The sequence below is a fragment of the Harmonia axyridis genome, chromosome 2, assembly GCF_914767665.1.
Source record: "Harmonia axyridis chromosome 2, icHarAxyr1.1, whole genome shotgun sequence".
NCBI lineage: Eukaryota > Metazoa > Arthropoda > Insecta > Coleoptera > Coccinellidae > Harmonia > Harmonia axyridis.
Window position 1 is genome coordinate 53,188,587 of NC_059502.1, and position 21,520 is coordinate 53,210,106.

General features: G+C 32.8%; 1 protein-coding gene across 2 annotated transcripts in view; it reads left to right on the plus strand.

The window, feature by feature from the left end:
• Positions 1–394: 394 nt before the first annotated feature.
• Positions 395–21,520, plus strand: part of LOC123672312 (lysophosphatidylcholine acyltransferase) — a 45,155-nt gene continuing 24,029 nt past the window's right edge. Inside the window, exons 1-3 of one of the 2 annotated variants that reach the window (XM_045606388.1) lie at positions 395–667; positions 14,456–14,601; positions 20,636–20,850. In XM_045606388.1, coding sequence (XP_045462344.1) covers positions 560–667; positions 14,456–14,601; positions 20,636–20,850 — 469 coding nt within the window. In that variant the 5' untranslated portion in view covers positions 395–559. The remainder of the gene's footprint in view (positions 668–14,455; positions 14,602–20,635; positions 20,851–21,520) is intronic. The other variant, XM_045606387.1, reaches the window with a different exon arrangement.

Genomic DNA, 21,520 nt, shown 5'->3' on the forward strand with positions numbered 1-21,520 from the left:
AAAAACGACGGAAGCGAGGACTTTCCTCAATAATTCTTCGTACAAGAATTATTGACGAGTTGAGATACTTTTTCGCACGCTGTATAATTATATATTTTTTTTTCTAAATGCCTCACCATTTTATATTGTCACTAGCCGCCACTGCTTTCTACTGACAGGACATACCTCATCGATCATAGGTGAATCAAACCCAATTGTTAAAAACCTATCCCGGTTCAACATTTTAAAATTAGAGACATTTAAGTGTACCTACGCGCAAAAATGGGCATAGAATTTAATCCGCACACAGTTTGATGTCATTTCTGTGATCCCTTCTTCAGGCACTAGATGGCTCTTGTCAATCTAAGTCGCTTCTCGGCGCAAAAGTAGAAGTAACGATTTGAATTATCGTGTGCATTCGTCAACGACACAGTTTCCCTGTTCGATTTTCCCGTTCATTCTGTGTGTGTATATCCAACGATGAAAGGTACTCGCTGTCATTTGCATTCGAAGTAGCGCTCTATTTGGTTGAATGCCGGAAAACTGAGATTTGAGTTTTTTCCGGAGAAAAACCGAAAAAATGAATATTAATGGTGCCCTTGATACTAAGACGGACTGTGCCAACGGAAAATTGCTTAATCCTTTTGTGCATCACTTAGAGTTGGATACTACTTACGAGAAAATCAAAGTAAGTCTCATTACTATTTTTCGGAAATAAGGCCTATTTAAAACCATTGGTAAATGATTGTTAATATACGAATAATCATCTGTTGGGTTTCAGGTTCAATATTATTTTTGTAAATAAAAAAATAATCGAATCCTTATGAATTAAGAAAATTAAATTAGCTGAACCAATGCTTTCATCAGTATATAAACCTAGTTTGTATACTCGCAATATATAGGATGTATCATGAGTAATTGGATTTATTTTAACAATAGAATCTCGAGCCCAAAATATGAAGATTGAACCCAAATGAACTCGATGAAATATTTTTCCTGTATGAGGTTTCGAAAATTATAAATTATTTGCAACTCCTACTCTAAAACTCTTTTACTTATAATTTTCATATTCCGCAAGAAGTGTAGATACTAATGGCCAATGGACTTTCCAAGAGAGATATTACAATCAGAAGAAAAATTCAGTGAGGCCAATTTTTTTATTTGGTGGGTTACATTTAAGTACTCTCAACTTTTTCAAATTGAATGGGACACCTTCTATATAATTGCATGTTCCGAGGTATTCCTTAATTCAGTGAGCCTCTGTTCATCATGTTTATTTGCAGTATTTAATACAATATTAAATAAAACATAAAAATCAATATATTCGGTTGTGTTGAATGCAAATAAACTTTATTATTATTATTTCTTAATTCATGCGTTCAAGTGGTGCACATTTCTTAAGCTTTCTTAAGTAGTTCTCAAAAGTAATTTGCCATTTAAAGAAAAAAATAACTGACGAAGGTCTATAAGAAATTGTATATTTATCGAGCGCATCGTATAAAATCAGATATATGTTTTATGAAATGTATGTACAGGATGTTCCCGCATTGACGAGACTCTCTTTCATTATTAATCGCTGAAATTTTTAATCACGTGAACTGGGGATATATTCAACTGGGCCATTTCTTGAGATTATTAATTTCATCACCAAATTTTGTTTTTGATAATTCGATCGTTAAGGTATCTGCGTAGTAGGTGGCACCGTCTTGTTGAAACCCCAAAGTAAAAAACGTAGATAGAAGGAGCATATGTCATGTTCAGTAAGCAAATTTTGTCCAAACATGAACTCTCAAATTTGACATGAAGCGCGCGGTAATGAAAACATATCAGTGATCCGATATTTCATTCAATTCGCGAGTTTCTCCACGAAGAACGCACTTCTTATGTCCCAAAGTCAATCAACGTTTTATATTAACTCGAAATATATTGAATTAAATACCTAAATATATCATAAATTCAGTAAAACAAACTTGAAGCGCGCCAAACGACGTGAAACTATCGGTGACACTAGGAGAGCAAAAGTTGCTAAACCTTGGATTTCAGCAGGTAGATATAGAAAATAATAAATATTTTGCTTATTATAAATTCGACAACTAGGGTAAATATCGGATTCCAAATCTTTAAATTTGCATATTCAATGGGGAATCACTAAAATAAATATATTTCATTCAATATAATATACATTCATAACGATATAGTAAAATTGTGGATTTGAACATATATCACAATCCGACAACGTAATTTAACCATGTTGGGGACATGTAAAAATTGCGTATACTCCCTCTATCTATGTCTATTACTCTATGGTTGAAACCATATGAAAGGTATTCCAGCAGGAAAATAATTATTTTGAGAAGGAACACCACCAGGTGGCTGCTCAATTCAAAACGAAATTAGATACATTTCTTCTTACAAATCCCAGATTTTTATGGGGTTTTCGCATAATTTCTTTTGATAATAATCCACATGGAGGAAAACAAATATTTTTAATTTGCGAATAAAAAAAAATTTCGGTAACTTTTCGTTTTTCGCAAAAAATTGATGATATGTACTTTGTACAAAGCACTGATATATTTTTAAGAAATTCGAAAAAAAAAACCTACCAAAAATCATTACAAAAGAGGTGAAATTATAATTTCGTGAAAGTCGTCGTACTGTGCTGTCTTCTACTTATTTGCTTCGAAAAAAAAGAAGATGAAGTTAATCATACAAAGTTTGGTCATCGCAGGAGCGTCAGAGGGGAAATGAATGGGTACCAAAGTTTGACTGATACGCGAAAAACCACGTGGTGGTAATCCCTCTTAACATAGTTCTGTATCGTTCTCCATTGCCTATTATCTTCGACTATTTTCTAGAATAAATTCTTTACCACAGTAACTTTATCTGGATGTAATAGTGTTTGAGCAGTTTTGTGAGGATTTTCAGCACTCAAAAGTCTGCAATTCTGTTTGTTTACCTAGCCATTCAACCGAAAATGAGCTTCATCGCCGAATAAAATTTTTCGTTTCAATTGTTAGATAATCATTTTCAAGTTGCCCAAGAGTGAAATCTGAATATAAACAACGTTTATGGTGGTTTAGGGTCGGTATTATAAAAGGATAACCGACGGTTGAGCCGTACGTCAACTACCAAATTTCTTATTTCTAGAAAGAAATTTTGGTAGTTGACGCAACGGTTGAACCGTCAGTTATCCTTTAGATTAACTTAATGGCTTCAGTTCTTGGATCTATTGAATTTCGTGAGGATGTAAAAACAAATATTTTCTAAAAATTCTCCTCAACCTGGAACCGATAAATTTGCATTTTCTCTTGCTGTGACCATCTCAATTTTCTCTTGAGTACGTGTATTTTTTTGTCTTACTGGTATTCTTGTATTGTGTTGAGAAAATTCACATTCAAATTTGTTTACAATACCAATAAGCAATGAATAGTGAATCGATTAACCATAATTTTTCGAATCTCTAATCCACATAAATATCGTACTCTAAATTAATAGCGATAAAATCTCTATTTAAACATGAAATTGCATGATTATTCTGATTTACGTTCAATTTGCGATATGAATGCCAATTAATGATTCGAAACACCGAAATAATTGATACACACGTCATTATTTAACTAAAAAGTGTTAAAGAGTTCAAAAATGAAATTTCAGTTCCGTCAGTGGGGATTTGGGGAGAATCAACCAGTCATTTGCCCCCGTCGGACGCCTGTGGTAGTAGCCAGAAATGTTTATTTAGCATAATTTAGTAGAGTTGATAATACCTACAGTTCCTGCTGAATATGAAACTAATAAGTCAAATACTTTAAGTGCACGGGTCACGAATAGTTCAGAATATTTGAATAACAGGCTTTGTTTTGATATTGAAAAAAACAGATATGGTTTGAGATGAATCAAATCAATGGATGTTTATTTCATTGTAGAGAGAAGGGTATGTCATTAAAGATGGAAAAAAATATCACCCAAATGGCCACCACGACTACGGTTGCAGAAAAGTCCTTCTAAAGAAATGGTCCATGTGAAGCATTTCACGAGATGCGATTTATTTCAAAAATGTATCAATACTTTTTTATAAAAAACTATGGATGAATTTTCGAAATTTATCATATAAGCATATTCTGCATATAAGTAGGTAATGATAATTCTTACTTTAAGATTTTTTCACATGCGAATAAATAAATTTATTCCTTCAGTCCAGATTTTATTCGTAGATACAACATCTGTGCTGAAGGAATAAATTCATTTATTGACATGTGAAAAAACCTAAGAGTAAGAATTATCATCACCTACTAATATGCAGAATATGCTCATACGATTAATTTCAAAAATTTATATATTTTATAGTTTTTTATAAAAAATTTATATATTTTATAGTTTTTTATAAAAAATTATGGAAAAATTTTTGAAATTAATCGTATGAGCATATTCTGCATATTAGTAGGTAATGATAATTCTTTCTCTTAGATTTTGCACATGCGAATAAATAAATTTATTCCTTCAGTCCAGATTTTATTCGTAGATACAACCTCTGTGCTGAAGGAATAAATTCATTTATTCGCATGTGAAAAAACCTAAGAGTAAGAAGTATCATTACTAACATGCAGAATATGCTCATATCATTGATTACAAAAATTTATCCATATAGTTTTTTATAAAAAAGTATTGATAAATTTTTGAAATAAATCGCATCTCATTAAATGCTCCACAATTTATTCGAAACCTAAAATATGGAAATCGTTAAGGTATCGAGAACACACCCGAAAATGTGTTTCATTAAAAGGATACGGTTCTGCAACCGTAATCGTGGTCGCCTATTGGGTCAAATCTTTTTCCATCGTTAATGGCACACCCTTATCTCTACAATAGAATAAACACTGACTAGTTTGTCAGTGAAGAAAAACAAAGGTCCACCTAACTGAATTAATAGAATTTGTGAATTTTCAGATGCAATAAAAAATTTCTAAAGAATCGATTTATTTGGATCACAGGTAACGTGATCATGTACCTGCTTACCATAATTCACTTAATTGATTGAAGGTACGTACAGCTTTCGTTAGAAAATATCAAATGAAGTGAAAGCAAATTACCGTAGTTATCGAAATTGAGAACAATAATTAAATTTTTCATTTATAATTTTGCCTTCATCAAGTTAATTCACATTTGAGAAACATTTTGGGTGTATTTTATTCACCCAAATATTTGCTGTTTAGAAATAATCGAAATTTTTGCCAATATACTTCATTGAGTCTTCTCAACTCAAAATTCGAAAACTTTTTGTCCAAACTGTTAAAACTTACCAATACTAGATAAATAAAGGGTGTTTTTTTTAGAGCTATAGAACTTTAAATTGCAATAAAACAACGATGGATTATTCGATTGACATGAATTTTATGGTACGAACGAAAATGACATAATCCTCGGATCATTTTAAGAAGAACAATTCGAAACTGGGCTCCCAAAATCTTTTTTTTTGAGATAGAGGGTGTGGAAGTTTGATTTATATTTAAGTTTTTTCTCATAGCATCTTCCCTTCATAGCATATTTAACTTGAGTTTGGCATAAACATTCCAATTCAAAATTTCATCATTTCATCATTTGATATGCTAATTTTGGATGCTAATCTACAGGGTGCCCGTTCATTTCTTCCAGAACTTTTTTTTTTGGTGGACTACTGGTTGTTTAGAGAAATGTAAAATGAAACTTTGGTCCAGTACTACACTTTTAGTTTTGTCATATCTGCTACCGATTTCGAGAAAAAAAAAATCAAATAATTCAAATTATTATTAAGATCCAGCTAGTAAGCTGTGATAAAAAAATTAATCATAAATTTTGATACTTATTCACCCAATCTGTAGCGAAGATTTATAAATATTCGATAAATTGGTATAATCATCTCAAAAAAGTAGGATTACAAGAAACACCCTGAATCTCGAAAACAAGGCTTTAGCGAACACATGTTTATAGGCGTTTTTTTTTCATCCAAAGAATCACTCAATTTGTTTTTTTACATCTAATTTAGGTATAAATTGTACCTAAAATAGCAGTCAAATTTCTTCGGTTAAATTTTTCCTTGACATATTCATGTGACTTCTGAACAGTGAGCTTTCAGATAATTGTTATTCTATTTATCATTATTGTTATTCTCCTCGCGAGAAGCAGGTGATTTATATTCCGATTAATGTCTGGTCCATAATAGGCAATAATAATTTTTATCAACGCAAAAATAAGAATAGATTCGATTGTTCTTGAGTGATTCATATTAGCTATTTACGAGGGACAAATTTACCGGAAAGTTATAACCTTATTTGAATGAAAGAGGTTTCAACCTGCATGTCCAAGATATAATAGGTACACATCAAGTGAATTTTTCAATAGGGAAATATTATATCTGAACATAAATCAGTACAAACAAAAAAGCATAGAAAAAACTTTTTTTCACTTTCGATTCTGCTAATATGTAGTATTATAAGACTTTTTGCGGTTTGGACCAAACATGATGAGAAGATCATGAACTTGGACAACTCAAATTCATCTTTTATTAGATTTTCAAATTACAAGCTTTATTTTTCATTTTTCCAGTCAATTCTACGAGTAAAAAGAAGTTACTTAAGCAGCCCTATATCTGAAATGAAAACTTTTAGAGTTACCGAGGAAAAACTTGAACTTAGAAAAACCTGCAATTACTAACCGCGTGGATTAGTCTGTGACTTCCGGAAAACAGAAAAACCTAAAAGTGGATTGGTAAATAATGGTTTAAAGTCTGTGTATTAACATATTAAATCAATTTCGCGGCATTCGGGCAATTTTCCAGAATGGAAAAATTGTCTGAATGCCGTGAAATTATTTTAATGAACTAAAAGTGGATGTTTGGGTAACTAAATTTGATATTTCATTAATTACTATTCATGAAATTACACCACCAGTCTCTAAAGCCCTGGGAGGTGAGCCCTCTATTTTACAGATACTGGCTGTTTATGTATGCGCTCAGGAGTGTCTTGAAATGAACCTCAAGGGGGCGCATGTTCATCACCACGGACAGCCAGACCACGCTGAGATCCCTGGAATCGTACTGCCAGGGGTCTCTGTTGGCCGTAACACCATGAAGCAACTTGCCAGAAGTAATAAAGTTTCTCTACTATAGGTACCAGGTCACTGTGGTGTTGAAGGAAATGAAAAAACTGATGAACTTGCAAAAAGTGCATCAAGGTTAACACCTGCTGGACCTGAGCCTTTATGTGGGCTAGGAAAAGACCAATATAAAGCTGCGGTCCAGCAATGGGAGTTGAATAACAGGATAACCAACTGGACTAATACTCCTGGACTTACTTAGGCCAAGAAATTCGTGACGATTTCACCTACCTACGTCAAAAATCTCTTGAAGCTGTCACGAGCCTAGCTTCGGGTGATGGTGGGACTGCTGACGGGGCACTGTCGGTACAAACATCATTTGTACCGTATGGGAGCAGCAGATGAGATTTGCAGGATCTGTGGATCAGAAGCAGAAACAGCCGTACACATGGTATGCAAGGTCCAGATCTGGCTAGCTTAAGATCCATTCAGATGGAAAAGCCGGTCCTGGATACCAGAGAGGTAACGGCCAAGGCCCCTTTGGAGGTTGTCAGTTTTATTAACATCATTGACGACCTCCTTGGGTTTCCATGAATGAGTAAGGTAGAGAACAAAAGATCTTCATGGTCGCAGTTCCCGGAAGGCTTACCTAGCCACAACGACCCCAGTTCAAATAATAATGATGATAGTTCTCGTATTGAATTTGGGACAACATATACAGGGTGTTTCCTAAACATGCGGCAAAAATTCAGGGGGTTGTTCCTTGGACTATTTTAAGCATGTTTTGTCCTTGGATGATTTTTGAAAAACCTCTTTGTTTCGAAGATACAGGGCGAACAACATTTTTCATATTTTTAAAATTAATAATAGTTTAAATAAAAATGCGTACCGCACTGTGTTTACTAAGTAGGTACAATTTATTTTTAAATTTGTTTAACAACATTCCAATTACTAAAAACGGCCAGTTTTTTGACTAAAAATTGATAAGTGCATTAGTTTGTACCACTCCAGTAGAAAATGTGGAAGACTTGCGAAATCGGATCATTGCTGGGTGTAACTTAATAAGAAATGATCCTGGTGTTTTTGAAAGGGTTCGGCAGTCAATGAGGAGAAGATTGGATGCTTGTATGCTGGCTAGAAGTGGTCATTTTCAACAGTTTTTGTAGGTTGAGTTGAATTTTCATGTAATTTTTCATAATAAAATGTTATTATCTGAAATTTTGTTTCCCTTATATCTTCGAAACAAATAGGTTTTTCAAAAATCATCAAAGGACAAAATATTCTTAGAATAGTCCAAGGAACAACCCCCTGAATTTTTGCCGCATGTTTAGGAAACACCCTGTATATACACCTTACTGTGCATGGATATAATATATAACTCATTTTGACCTTACCTCATTTTAGGAATATTTTCATGGACATAGTCTGAATTATCGGTATCTTGCAGAACATCAAATCTCAACTTGAGATTTCCTCGTGTATACCTGAACACTTCATACATATAAATATCTCTCTCCATTCTAATAAACAGGATTGGCTTAGATCCTTTATTTCCTAAAGAAGCCACTAATATTTCCCTAATTCGATGATGTACACCTGGATGTAACGTAGTATTACACCCAAAAGTGCTTTAGTTAAGCCAATGCAAAATTTTCACGATTGTTGGTGTGAATTTTAACAATTTCATTGCGGTTTTGAAGCTTGTATTGTTCAATATTTCGTAATGGCGTTGTTTTTACTTGTCGAATGTCAATAGATGACAGCTTCAAGAGTGACAGCGGTCCAGAAAGTGAGCATTTCAAAATAAAACCTCCTATTGGAAAACTCTTCATATATTGGCATATCCAAGGATGCAATTCTGTTAACGATAGCAAGAAGAAATAGCAATCACAATTTTTGAAATGACTCTCTAAGCGATTCAGCGATCAACTTTCTTTCAGATCAATGCACTGGGAACAGAAAACAATCTAATCGAAAACTCTCACTTCTATTGTAACAACAATTGAAGAATACAATTTCGAACGTTCGTAGATCAACAGGAAGTGCAGCGTTTCGTTACAAAACAGCAATTCGCTATATTCAGAGGTGAAGGCGAAGTTCAATGACAAGTACCTAAACACACATCTTGTACAAGAAAGCTTTGCGACACACTTGAACTGACCTACTTAGAGCATCGTCAGAAGATATAAACATTGCAATTTACTTCCTTGATTGGAATTACTTTGAGGCGGCTAATAATCGTTTGATATAACATGTTCATTCAGTGATATCAATAATGATTAATATTCAAACATGTGGATATGACAGATTCATCGAATTGATCATGCATATCACTATACCTTATAGATGAAAATTTTCAGTAACATCCAATTATTGCAAATATAAGTTAATCAATTCTGTATGGCACAGAATGATTCATTAAGAATGCCCCATCTCTGAATTGTGGATTCTAGACCTCAAGATATGATAATTTGATAATTTGATTTTGCTCAACATTGTACAGGGTTATTCACTATAAATTACACACCCCTTATCAGCGTTATTATTGCCTACAGAAAAAAAATTGAATTTAAAATGAATGTAAAAGTTGTGTGCTTGTGACTAAATTTTGATAAAATGCTATCAAAAACCCAGTGGCGTGTAGATTTCAGGGGATACAAATTTTTTTATACTTTTTTCAAATGGAACAACCTGTATATTATTGAATTTTTGGAATGGTCTTCTTCTCCTGATTTCGAAAATATGCCATATGTAACCCCTATCTTATACCATTTTCAAGTTATTAGACGTTGATTAATGGCGAATTCACTTAGTCTCAACATAACTTAATCATAAACTTAAGATGAAACTATAATTTCCATGGTAATGTTCATGCAAGCGACTTAAGGACTTAAAAGTGATTTAAGAAAGTCATAAGTTGGTCAACTTTCAATGCTTCGTGCAAATCAGATTCTGCGCATGTTTATTAGACATCTTAACAAAGACGAAAATTAAAAAATATACCATATATTACCCCTATCTTATAACGTTTAATTATTAGAGGTGAGGAAGAAAAAGTTCAAATATTGAAAAATAGAAAACAAAAAAATTATTAAGGAAATTTAAATAACATGATAAAAATCATAAAGGATGTTCAATGTGCCCACCATTATTGTATAAGAATATTTTCTAGTTCTGGCATAATATCTCTTGATAGTTAACTCCTGTTAATATATAATCATAAAATATTGGGCCAACAATTTTATTACTGAAAATTCCGGACCGAACGCTAACAATTTTTCTTCCTGGTTTCTTTATTTGTTTAACAAATCGACGTTTTCTGCTGAAAATTTATGACGAAGGCGGTTCATTCTACCATCTTTCTCTATCTAATAATCGTTTTATTTTTCGTATTAATTAAGATGTCTTATGAACATGCGCAGAACCTGATTTGCACGAAGAATTGAAAGTTGGCCAACTTATGACTTTCTTAAATCACTCTTAAGTCCTTAAGTCGCGTGCATGAACATTACTATAAAAATTATAGTTTCATCTTAAGTTTATGATTAAGTTATGTTAAGACTAAGTGAATTCGAGTTTCGAATTGAAACTCTGTGGTACTCAGAATAAGAAAGATAGGCCAAACATATGTTATATATTCGAAATCAAGGAAAAAAGAGCTAGTCAAATATAGAAAAATATACAGGGTGTTCGATTTGAAATAATGAAGTTGGTATCAATATGTTACCCACTCTGTATATATTTCGTTTAGTGAAATCATTTTAAAAAACACTAGTCGATTTCTTGAAACTTTTGTACAAAAAATTTTTTTGTACCTCTTCTAGTAACAAAGTTAAAGGGGGGGTCAAATTATGGTGAAAAACCCATGAATATTTTCAGAAAATTAGCACGAAAAAATTTCCGGAGATAATTTGACCTCTAGTGGTATTACAAATGAAAATTAAAATTTATATTCAAACTTCAAGCATTTGGTATCTCGAAAACTAGCAAACAGAATCATTATATTTTCAGTTCAAGAATCTTCAATTCAGACATTCTTAATTAATTACCATTTATACAGGTGCTCCAGATTTTAGTTCAATAACTTTGGAGTCGGATAAAACACCTGTTTTCATGAAAAAAAGTTCATATAAACATATATCCTAACATGCTTCATTTTCGAGATGCAGGGTGTTATGACTGTTATATTCTGAAAAAAAAAAACGGTTTTTCTTTATAGATCTAGTATTATGACCTTCATTGTTCTGAATTTTAGGTATTGAAGTCAAGATAATTTAATGTTTCGAATTAGGAAAGTGGCTCCTGCCAAAATCATCCAGTGGTGTAGATATATGGGTGCGATGATGCTTTTCCCATTGAGAATCTACGCCACTGATTTTTTTCGAGAGAATTATTCCATTTTTGAAAACAAAAGTGTTTTACTAAAACAAGTGCTCTTGAATTTTTTTCATAGAATTTACCGTTTTCGACAAAATCGAGCACAAAGCAATCACTATCTACAAAAATAAATTTTCCCCATTAGTGATGAATAAAAAGTACAAAATTGGCGTAGTTCATTATAAAGCTTTCAGATGGCACTCAATTGAACATTTCGGAAAGAATATTTAGGAAAAATGTTGAAAATGTGAGCGATTTCTTTTAACATACACCTCGTACCGTCCACCGACGCAAAATTGAACGATTTAAATTTGCTAAATGAGGAACCATAGTTTTCTTTTGTAGATAGTGTTCGCTTTGTGCTCGATTTTCTTGAAAAAAATTCAAGAGATTTTTTTGTTATTAAAAATGATTTCATAAATGGAATAATTTTCTCGAAGAAAGAAATGGCGAAGATTCTCAATAAGAATGGGATCATCGCAGTCATAGATCTACGCCACTGGATAATTTTGGCAAAGACACTTTCCTAATTTGGGACATTATACTATCTAGACTGCAATACAAAAATAAAAATAATGAATGTAATAATACTAGAGTTATAAATAATAAGCTGATTTGTTCAAACTTTAATATCCTGTATCTCGAAAACGAAGCATGTTAAGATATAAGATAGCTATTGTATTAAAATCTGGAATAGAATAGAGTTTTCGTACATCGAATAAACATTTTTGGAAATAAATTTAAAAATGTTTCTTTATTAATCGAATACCATCGACCGTCTGTGAGTGATGTCTCTTATTAATAAATCTCATTCTAACTGTAAACCATTGAGCCTCAATGGTACCACTGTTACAGAAACTGCGAATAGATACATTGAACACTTCGACTATTATTCTGAAGATGACATGGATTTTTCGATTGTTAATAGTTCCGTTATATAGGTGAAATCAACTTCATTATGAGTACCTAGATATTTCAAGAGAGACAGTTGAAAAACTCTTCAATGACTGGTACCATTTGGCTAGTACATACTTCAGGTTAATTGCAGGACTTTCTTTAGGAAGTGAAGCTGTGAGTAAAAAAAAATGGTTTCGGAGCCAACGACGTTGAACTTAAAATTGGTTAGCAATTTCGCTTCTTGTCTACTGAGTTATATTCTCCTAAATGAGTTCGCAAATTGATAGAAATTATGGAGTACCTACTTGTATTTCCTTTCCTCTTTAATCTAGATATACATATAGCGTTCCAAAAAAGTTGTGTAATTCGTCAATAATTCTTGTACGAAAAATTATTGAGGAAAATTCTTGCATCCATCGATTTTTAATTTCAAAAGCAATTTACCGTATGCTTTTTTGAATTTGATATTTCTCACCCCCTATGCCCCGCACAGGCGCACGCCTCTACTTAATTTTTACAAATGAGAATATATGAATTGTATGTGATAAATAACATGCAAGGTAATTTGATTACCTATTCAGCGATGTGGCTAAAAGTAGAATTGGTTGTGCTGTTTTTCATTGAAAAATTAAGAAATGATTTACAATTTGTGATTATAGATATAGTAACTGCAATCAGACCATTATTTTTTACCAATTATTCATAATAACCTTTATTCAACAAATACAAAAAGATAATGTTTCACAATAAAATAAAATAAATGAACAAGGTTGATGAGCGATAAGTGTTCTTTCACTTGTTTCGCATTATTAAGGGAAATTATATTATTAAGGGAAATCCACGAATAAATGGATTTTCAATTTCAAAGGCAGGTCTCCCTATGCTTCTTTGAATTTACGCTCCACACCCTTTACTCTTTTTTTTTAAATAAGAATATATGGATTATGATATATCAAATGAAAAAATATTCGAACGGTGCGACTGAAACAAGAATTTGTTAAGCTATTTTTTATTACAAAATTAATAATCTTCGATTTCAACTTTTTTTTTCATCCTAACATTTTTATCGCAAGAATTTCAAGGAAAAATTTCATTTTACCTAAAACACAAATCCTAAAAATATAAAGCTCTTCTTCAATTCATTTCAAGAATAATGGCCTATCTTAATGAAGTTGGAAGTATACATATTGTAAAGGGTGTTTTTTTTAGAGCTATATAACTTCAAATTGCAATAAAACAACGATGGATTATTCGATTGACATGAATTTTATTTATTCGCAAGATAATCTTGTGGCATTACATTTTAGATATGATTTCTGGCATATGAACGCCACGGCTGGCTCGGATGGTCCAATCTGAACCTCCAATTTTCGATGACTTTTTCCAACATTTGTGGCCGTATATCGGCAATAACACGGCGAATGTTGTCTTCCAAATGGTCAAGGGTTTGTGGCTTATCCGCATAGACCAGACTTTACATAGCCCCACAGAAAGTAGTTTAGCGGTGTTAAATCACAAGATCTTGGAGGCCAATTCACAGGTCCAGAACGTGAAATTAGGCGGTCATCAAACGTGTCTTTCAATAAATCGATTGTGGCACGAGCTGTGTGACATGTTGCGCCGTCTTGTTGGAACCACAGCTCCTGGACATCATGGTTGTTCAATTCAGGAATGAAAAAGTTAGTAATCATGGCTCTATACCGATCACCATTGACGTTCTGGCCATCATCGTTTTTGAAGAAGTACGGACCAATGATTCCACCAGCCCATAAATTGCACCAAACAGTCAGTTTTTCTGGATGTAACGGTGTTTCGACATACACTTGAGGATTAGCTTTTGTTTGTTGACGTAGCCATTCAACCAGAAGTGCGCTTCATCGCTAAACAAAATAAAATGGACGTAGTGCGCGATATGTATTCCGCACAGAACCATTATTTTCGAAATAAAATTGCACTATTTGCAAGCGTTGTTCAGGCGTGAGTCTATTCATGATGAATTGCCAAACCAAACCGAGAATAAATCACTTGACAGCTGTTAAATCGGTAGCCATCTTGAACAGTAATGCCAACTTAAAGTTATATACCTCGAAAAAAAAACACCCGTTAATAATTCAAAACTGAATTTTATTTTCAGACAGCACTGCTCACCATCATCCTCCTGCCTATAAGAGTAGTCGTCATATGTTGTTTTCTGGTAGCTGGTTGGTTAGTTGCCACTGCAGGACTATGGGGACTATCAGAAGAAGAATTAATGGAAAAACCTTTGACAGGATGGAGAAGGTGAGTTTGTTCTCAATAAGTTCATGTTATTTTCTTCATGTATATATTTTTTTTATATTTATTGAAAATTTTTTTGATTATCTCAAAATTTCCTATGAACTTCGAACGAGTCATGATATTTCATTCAGATAGAAATTCATGGAGAAGTACAATTTTTTATCCGCTTTTATTCACGTACTCGTTTTGTAGGAATTCAAAAATTGAGAGAATCTCAAAACTGTCAAGAACTGAGCCTTTTTATATGTTTGTTCATACTAGATAGCTACCTAGAAAAAGAAAACGGTCAACCATGGATTGAAAACCAAGATAACTTAATTTTCTCTTCTCGCGAATTAGCTATTAGCTGCTTTTTGGTAAATCATTCAATAAAATAATACTGACAATAAAAAAATTGCAGTTCCTGGCGAATAGTTTATGGGATGAGTAGTATAAAAATTTTTATACTACAATTGTGTTTTTATTATAAAAACACTGCAAATTTCTCACAATGGCTTAATTTTTATGATTTAAAATATTCCAAATTATTCAATTCAGATTGTTTGATTTTTTGATTCCATAAATTGCCGAATGTAAACTGTAAAAAATTCAGGAGCAGTTATTTTTTTTTTCACGAACGATTGAGAATAATAAACCAAAATGAGTAGGTATTTTCCAATTATTTGGAAATAAGCAATTTTAAAACAATTAACTTGATTTTACTCATTCACCTGTGATGTTTTTAGACCTTTAATCTAACCTGAAAATATCAATCCCAGGGTAATATTACTCATTTATGTTTCGTTTTAAAAGTTTTCTGCTGTCGTGTGCATGTTAATCATAATACAAGGATCAATATATTTGGTAGAATTTCCTTAATGAATGCGGTTTTAGTTTGAATATAGAAAATATAATAAGGAGAAAATGCACACTTATCTCATAATCAATCATTTATAGAACTACCAATTCGCACGATCAACTACATTATCCAAAAATTGAATTCAAAACAGGAAAATGGAATAATAAAAAAAGTTTGATTTGTTGAATTCAAAATTTGTGTTTTTGAAATCACTTCTGAGAATTGAATAAGTATTTTTGCATGAGCTGAGGCCTTTTTCGAGATAACCTTTTACGTGATAGTGCAGAATGAAAGAGAGGCTTTTGAATCCGTAGTTATACGAAAGTACCTATAACAAATGGAAAATATCTTTCAGAACAAGATCAATTTGTCAGACTAACTTCGCAACCTTTTTGATACTCTCTTTATATCCTAGTAAAAAGACACTGTGTACTAAGGTGCCTGAAGAGTTTATTTTTTACGTCAGCAATGCTCCAATTGATTTGTTGCATTTATCTCAGATTTTATCTCACTTCTCAAATTCACGGAAATAAACTAATTGTGATAATAAGCGAATTTCCTTCAAATTTTTCTATCAAATAGAGCCGTCATTGAAGATCATCAAAGCTTTATCAAGAATTGGTTACATTTCAAAGTGTTAACGGAAATTAAAAATGTTTTTATTCATTTTATTCAAACTAATATGCATTAACATCAATTTCCATTCATATTTCCTCATTATTTATCGGCTGTAGAAAAAATAGTGTATGCACTCTTATATGAAATGGTTATTACAAGATCTTTGAATAATATACTATTCCAATGAGAGGTTTCATTTTGATTCAAAAGATGGCCGCCACGGCTACGGTTGCAGCACAATTTCCTTTTGATTAAATTTTCCATCATCAATTTACACATTTGCGGCTTCATGTCCTCCATAACTTCACGAATTCAATTTTTAAGGTCTTGGAGCGATTTTGGAGCATTGGCTTAAATCTTATTTTTCAAGTGGCCCTAAAGGGCCTAAAGGAATAATTCTAAAGGTAATAAATCTTGCGATTGTTTCGTTGTTGTCTTGTTGAAAATAAACATCTTCGACATAAATATATTTCAATTCCGGCCATAAAAATCATTAATCATAGCTCGGTAGCGCAAAACATTCACCATAACAGTTGCACAAGGGTCAGTTTCGAATGAGTAAAGTCTAATCACACCACTAGCCCAAAAAAACGCACCAAACAATGATACGTTGTAGAGGCTGTTCAAAAATCATTCTTGGATTTTCCGAGCACCAACTTTGACAATTCTGCCTTTGAGGTAAAAGCCTCATCACTGAAGATGAATTTTCGATGAAAATCCGGATCATTTTGATGCATTTCAAGGGTGCAATCAGCGAAGATACAACTTTCTTGGTGATCGGCCGTCTTAAGTTCTTGCGTTAAATGAATTTTGAAAGCCTAAGTCCTAAGTCTTTATGCAAAATACATCAGTAATATTCTAAGTTGTTCTTCACGACGACCCAAAAGTGCTTACTTTCGCGAACTGTGACTGCGAAATTTTCGTAGTGGATTTTAACAATTTCATTGCGTTGTTGAAGCGTGTATCGTTCAATTTTTAGTAATGGCATAGTGCTTACTTGTCAAATGTCAAAATGTGACAGCCTAAAAAGTCACCGCTGTCCAGATAGAAGGCTAATCAAAGTGAATCCTTTTATTGGAAAATTAGTCTCGTATATGTTCATGTCATGTACAGGGTGGGCAAATAAGCGAGGTAAGCGGCTATATCTCAGGATCCACTCATCGTAGAGACTTGCGGTAAAATATTTTACCACTAAAATGTACAATAAAACAAACTGAAAATTGTTTTGGAGTTCCTACCTCTACCGCTAGGGTGCGTTATAGCTATCGTCGAGCAGAAAAATGAATTTTACTCGAAAATGTTTCATATAAAGTTGAAGAAAAAATATCATTACTGTAATCCTTGGAAAATTCTCTATCTTTTTGAATTGTCACTTTCGATTTTACGACATCAAATGAGGGTAGGGGAAAGGGAGAAATCTGATTGATTGAAATGCCTGTAACTTCAGTTTGGCTCAACATTTTTGAGCAAATTAGATCTCGTCTGAAAGATAATATTTTGTTGATTGAGGACAAAATATACGCATGATGAATTTGTTTTTGATGTTTTCTATAGGCGGCTCTAAGTCAGAAGTTCATTGTTTTGATTATTTTACTCTGAAATTTCAAATATAATGATAGGATTTTCTTAATAGAAACAGAAGTTCCATCAAATTTGCATGAAAAAACCTGAAGGTCGCAAAGCGATAGTTTCAGGTGTTCTGGAGGTGTACTACTGTAGTTACAGGCATTTCATTAAGTCCGATTTCTCCCTTTTCCCTACCCTTATTTGATGTCGTAAATTCGAAAGTGACAATTCAAAAAGATAGAGAATTTTCCAAGAATTACAGTGATGATATTTTTTCTTCAACTTCATATGAAACATTTTCGAGTAAATAGTTATTTATTATACAAGTTATATGTTGTCTCCCGACGCGAAGCGGAGGGAGACAAAAAACCGAGAGCTAAAATCTAATATTTTTCCCGTGTATAATACACTATTTTTTTCTGTGACAGGAAAAACGACAATTTAATAGTGAAAGAACATATTATTACAATATATTAAAGTCAGAATTTTATCGATATGAATTTTGAATTTTTAAACTAGTAAGCTGCAAATAGACCTGCGTTGCTAAGGGAAACTTCAAAGTAATCAAATATCTGTCAATTTAATTTTGTGATTTGTTTCAAAAATTGCGAACTCAGTAATAATTGCTTATTAGTAGTTATTTCGTTGAATAATATAAAGTTAAAAAATGTCTGATTCCGAGTTTTCTCCACTGGAGTTGATAGAAGCAGCGCAAGTAGCGTCACGAAAATTATTGCCAGCTAAATCGCGGAAAATTTACGAAACCGCGTATTCAAGATTTATGGAATGGAAAATGAAAAAGCATGCAGTTCTTTCTCGGAGACAGTGTTATTGGCTTATTTTTCGGAATTGGCACAACAACAAAAGCCATCAATAGTGTGGTCGAATTATTATTATTCCTTTATCTATATGTAGACAAATATATATCCGGGAAAAAAGTACTCACTTTTTTCCCGGGGAAAAAAGTAATTTCGTGAAAAGTCATATTTTGTTACCTGTCAACAGAGATAAAATGTCAAATTTTTTTCCCGTCACAGAAAAATAGTTATTTATTATACAAGGGAAAAAAGTATTAGATTTTAGCTCGAGGTTATGTTGTCTCCCGACGCGAAGCGGAGGGAGACAAAAAACCGAGAGCTAAAATCTAATATTTTTCCCGTGTATAATACACTATTTTTTTCTGTGACAGGAAAAACGACAATTTAATAGTGAAAGAACATATTATTACAATATATTAAAGTCAGAATGTTATCGATATGAAATTTGAATTTTTAAACTAGTAAGCTGCAAATAGACCTGCGTTGCTAAGGAAAACTTCAAAGTAATCAAATATCTGTCAATTTAATTTTGTGATTTGTTTCAAAAATTGTGAACGAACTCAGTAATAATTGTTTAGTAGTTATTTTGTTGAATAATATAAAGTTAAAAAATGTCTGATTCCGAGTTTTCTCTGACTCCACTGGAGTTGATAGAAGCAGCGCAAGTAGCGTCACGAAAATTATTGCCAGCTAAATCGCGGAAAATTTACGAAACCGCGTATTCAAAATTTATGGAATGGAAAATGAAAAAGACATGCAGTTCTTTCTCGGAGACAGTGTTATTGGCTTATTTTTTCGGAACTGGCACAACAACAAAAGCCATCAACAGTGAGGTCGAATTATTATTATTCCTTCATCTATATGTAGATCAATATATATCCGGGAAAAAAGTACTCACTTTTTTCCCGGAGAAAAAGTAATTTCGTGAAAAGTCATATTTTGTTACCTGTCAACAGAGATAAAATGTCAAATTTTTTTCCCGTCACAGAAAAAATTCATTTTTCTACTCGACGAAAGCTATTCACTCCCTAGCGGTAGAGGTATGAACTTCAAAACAATTTCCAGTGTGTTTTCTTGTACACTTTAATTTAAAAATTTGCGGTAATCATTTTTACCGCAAGTCTCTACGATGAGTGGATCCTGAGATATAGCCGCTTACCTCGCTTATTTGCCCACCATGTACAAACCCGGTGTGAAATGAAAAGTTCTCATAACTTCTTTATTATTGGTGCTATTAACATGAAACAAAAACATCCTACAAGCACTTCTTTTAGTAAAATCCGTTGGTGTATTAATTTATTTTTATTGCCTTTAGTGTTGAAGTTATAATACAAACTTATGTTTTTTTAAGGTAAACTATAACAATTTCTATAACGAATAAAATCGACTAATTTTTCTCTTTTTGAAAATATATAACATGATACTTATATAAATTCCTAATGAAACTATTAAAATCATCAAAAGTTTCAGTTTTACACGGCAAATCAACCAAGTGCCTATCTAAAATAAGCTGTGAACTGCAGATACTTAATATATTCGTTGACCACTAAGGTCTCCGGATTCAACAACGTTAGATTTTTCAACCTTTCAACATTTTCAAATTGATACATGTTGTTCTTTGAATATGACCAAAGGATAACATCTATAGATGTTAAATCCGGAGACCATGGTAGCCACCGAATATTTCAATTATTTGGAGTTCACAGATTATTATAGATAGGCACTTGATTATTTTCCATGTGAAAATGAAACTTTTGAGATTTTATAGTTTGATAAGCAATTTACATATCATGTCATATTATTGAAAAAGAAAAAATTAGGCGATTTTACTTGTTATAAAATTGTTAGGGTTTACATTTAAAGAAACCCAAGTTTGTTTTATAACTACAAACTAATGGTTAAAACATAAATCATTACACCAATGCATTCTACTCAAAACAGTGTTTCCAGGATGTTTTTGTTTCATGTCAATAGCACCAATAATAGCACGCTATTGTCCAATTTTCTTGGAATTTCGGATTTCACCAAAATAATTCTCTCAAGAATCGATCCCGCAAATGTGCCATTCATTTTTGTAACTCAAAGGCACTCTGAGACCCCCTCACTAGACAACGAATTTGGGACACCTGATACATCCTCAAAGCTCTCTTTCATTCTGAACCGTATATACAAATTAACAAGTATATATTCTTCCTAGCCACCTGAAAGTGTTGCTGGCTCACCTGATTCGTATTATATTCATTATTGGCGGTTTTCGACTCAAAATAATAGGGGACCTATTCAAAAGGGAGGTAGCCCCTGTGATAGCTCTAGCTCCCCATTCGTCATTCGTGGATAGCTTGGCTATAGTCTATATGGGCGGACCATCCATTGTGGCCAAAGGAGAAACAGGCAATATTCCGTTATTTGGAAGTATGTGGTTGGTAATTTTCGTATGAAAAATCTATATGGAAGAGACAATTTTCAATTTCTTACTGATATATGGTGCTCTTTTATGATAACAATACTAAATTTGGTTGTTAGTACTTATACTTTTTGCTGAACGATGTTCATCGTTTAACACCTACAGCCAAGGGAAGCAAACGAGAAGATTTTGCTATATGCCTTCAATACGCTCTATTACTGTGACTGTCAGTGTTCGAAATCCAAACAAATAAATTGTCATTCAAATTAGTATACGGTGTCGTTGAAGGAATTGGCTTATTTTCATAAATAAGAGTATTTGAGGAACAATTTCAGTATTAATTGATAGACAGAAGGAACGAGGTTAATACCAGTAAGTTTGAATCCTGTATCATTTCCCAGATTTTTTAAAAAGCCGTGTCTATTAGTTGAACTTCAAGTTCGAACTTACTGGCATTAATCTCGTTCCTTCTGTCTATCAATTAATAGTAAAATCGTTCCTTAAATAATCTTATTTATTAAAATAAGCCAATTTCTTCAACGACAACGTACTAATTTGAATGACAATTTGTTTGTTTGGAATCCGAACACTGACAGGAGAATTAAAATGGCGGTGTGTGACGACATCACTAATAGAGCGTATTTATCTTGAAGCAGGGTGAAGAACTCTTCACTGAGA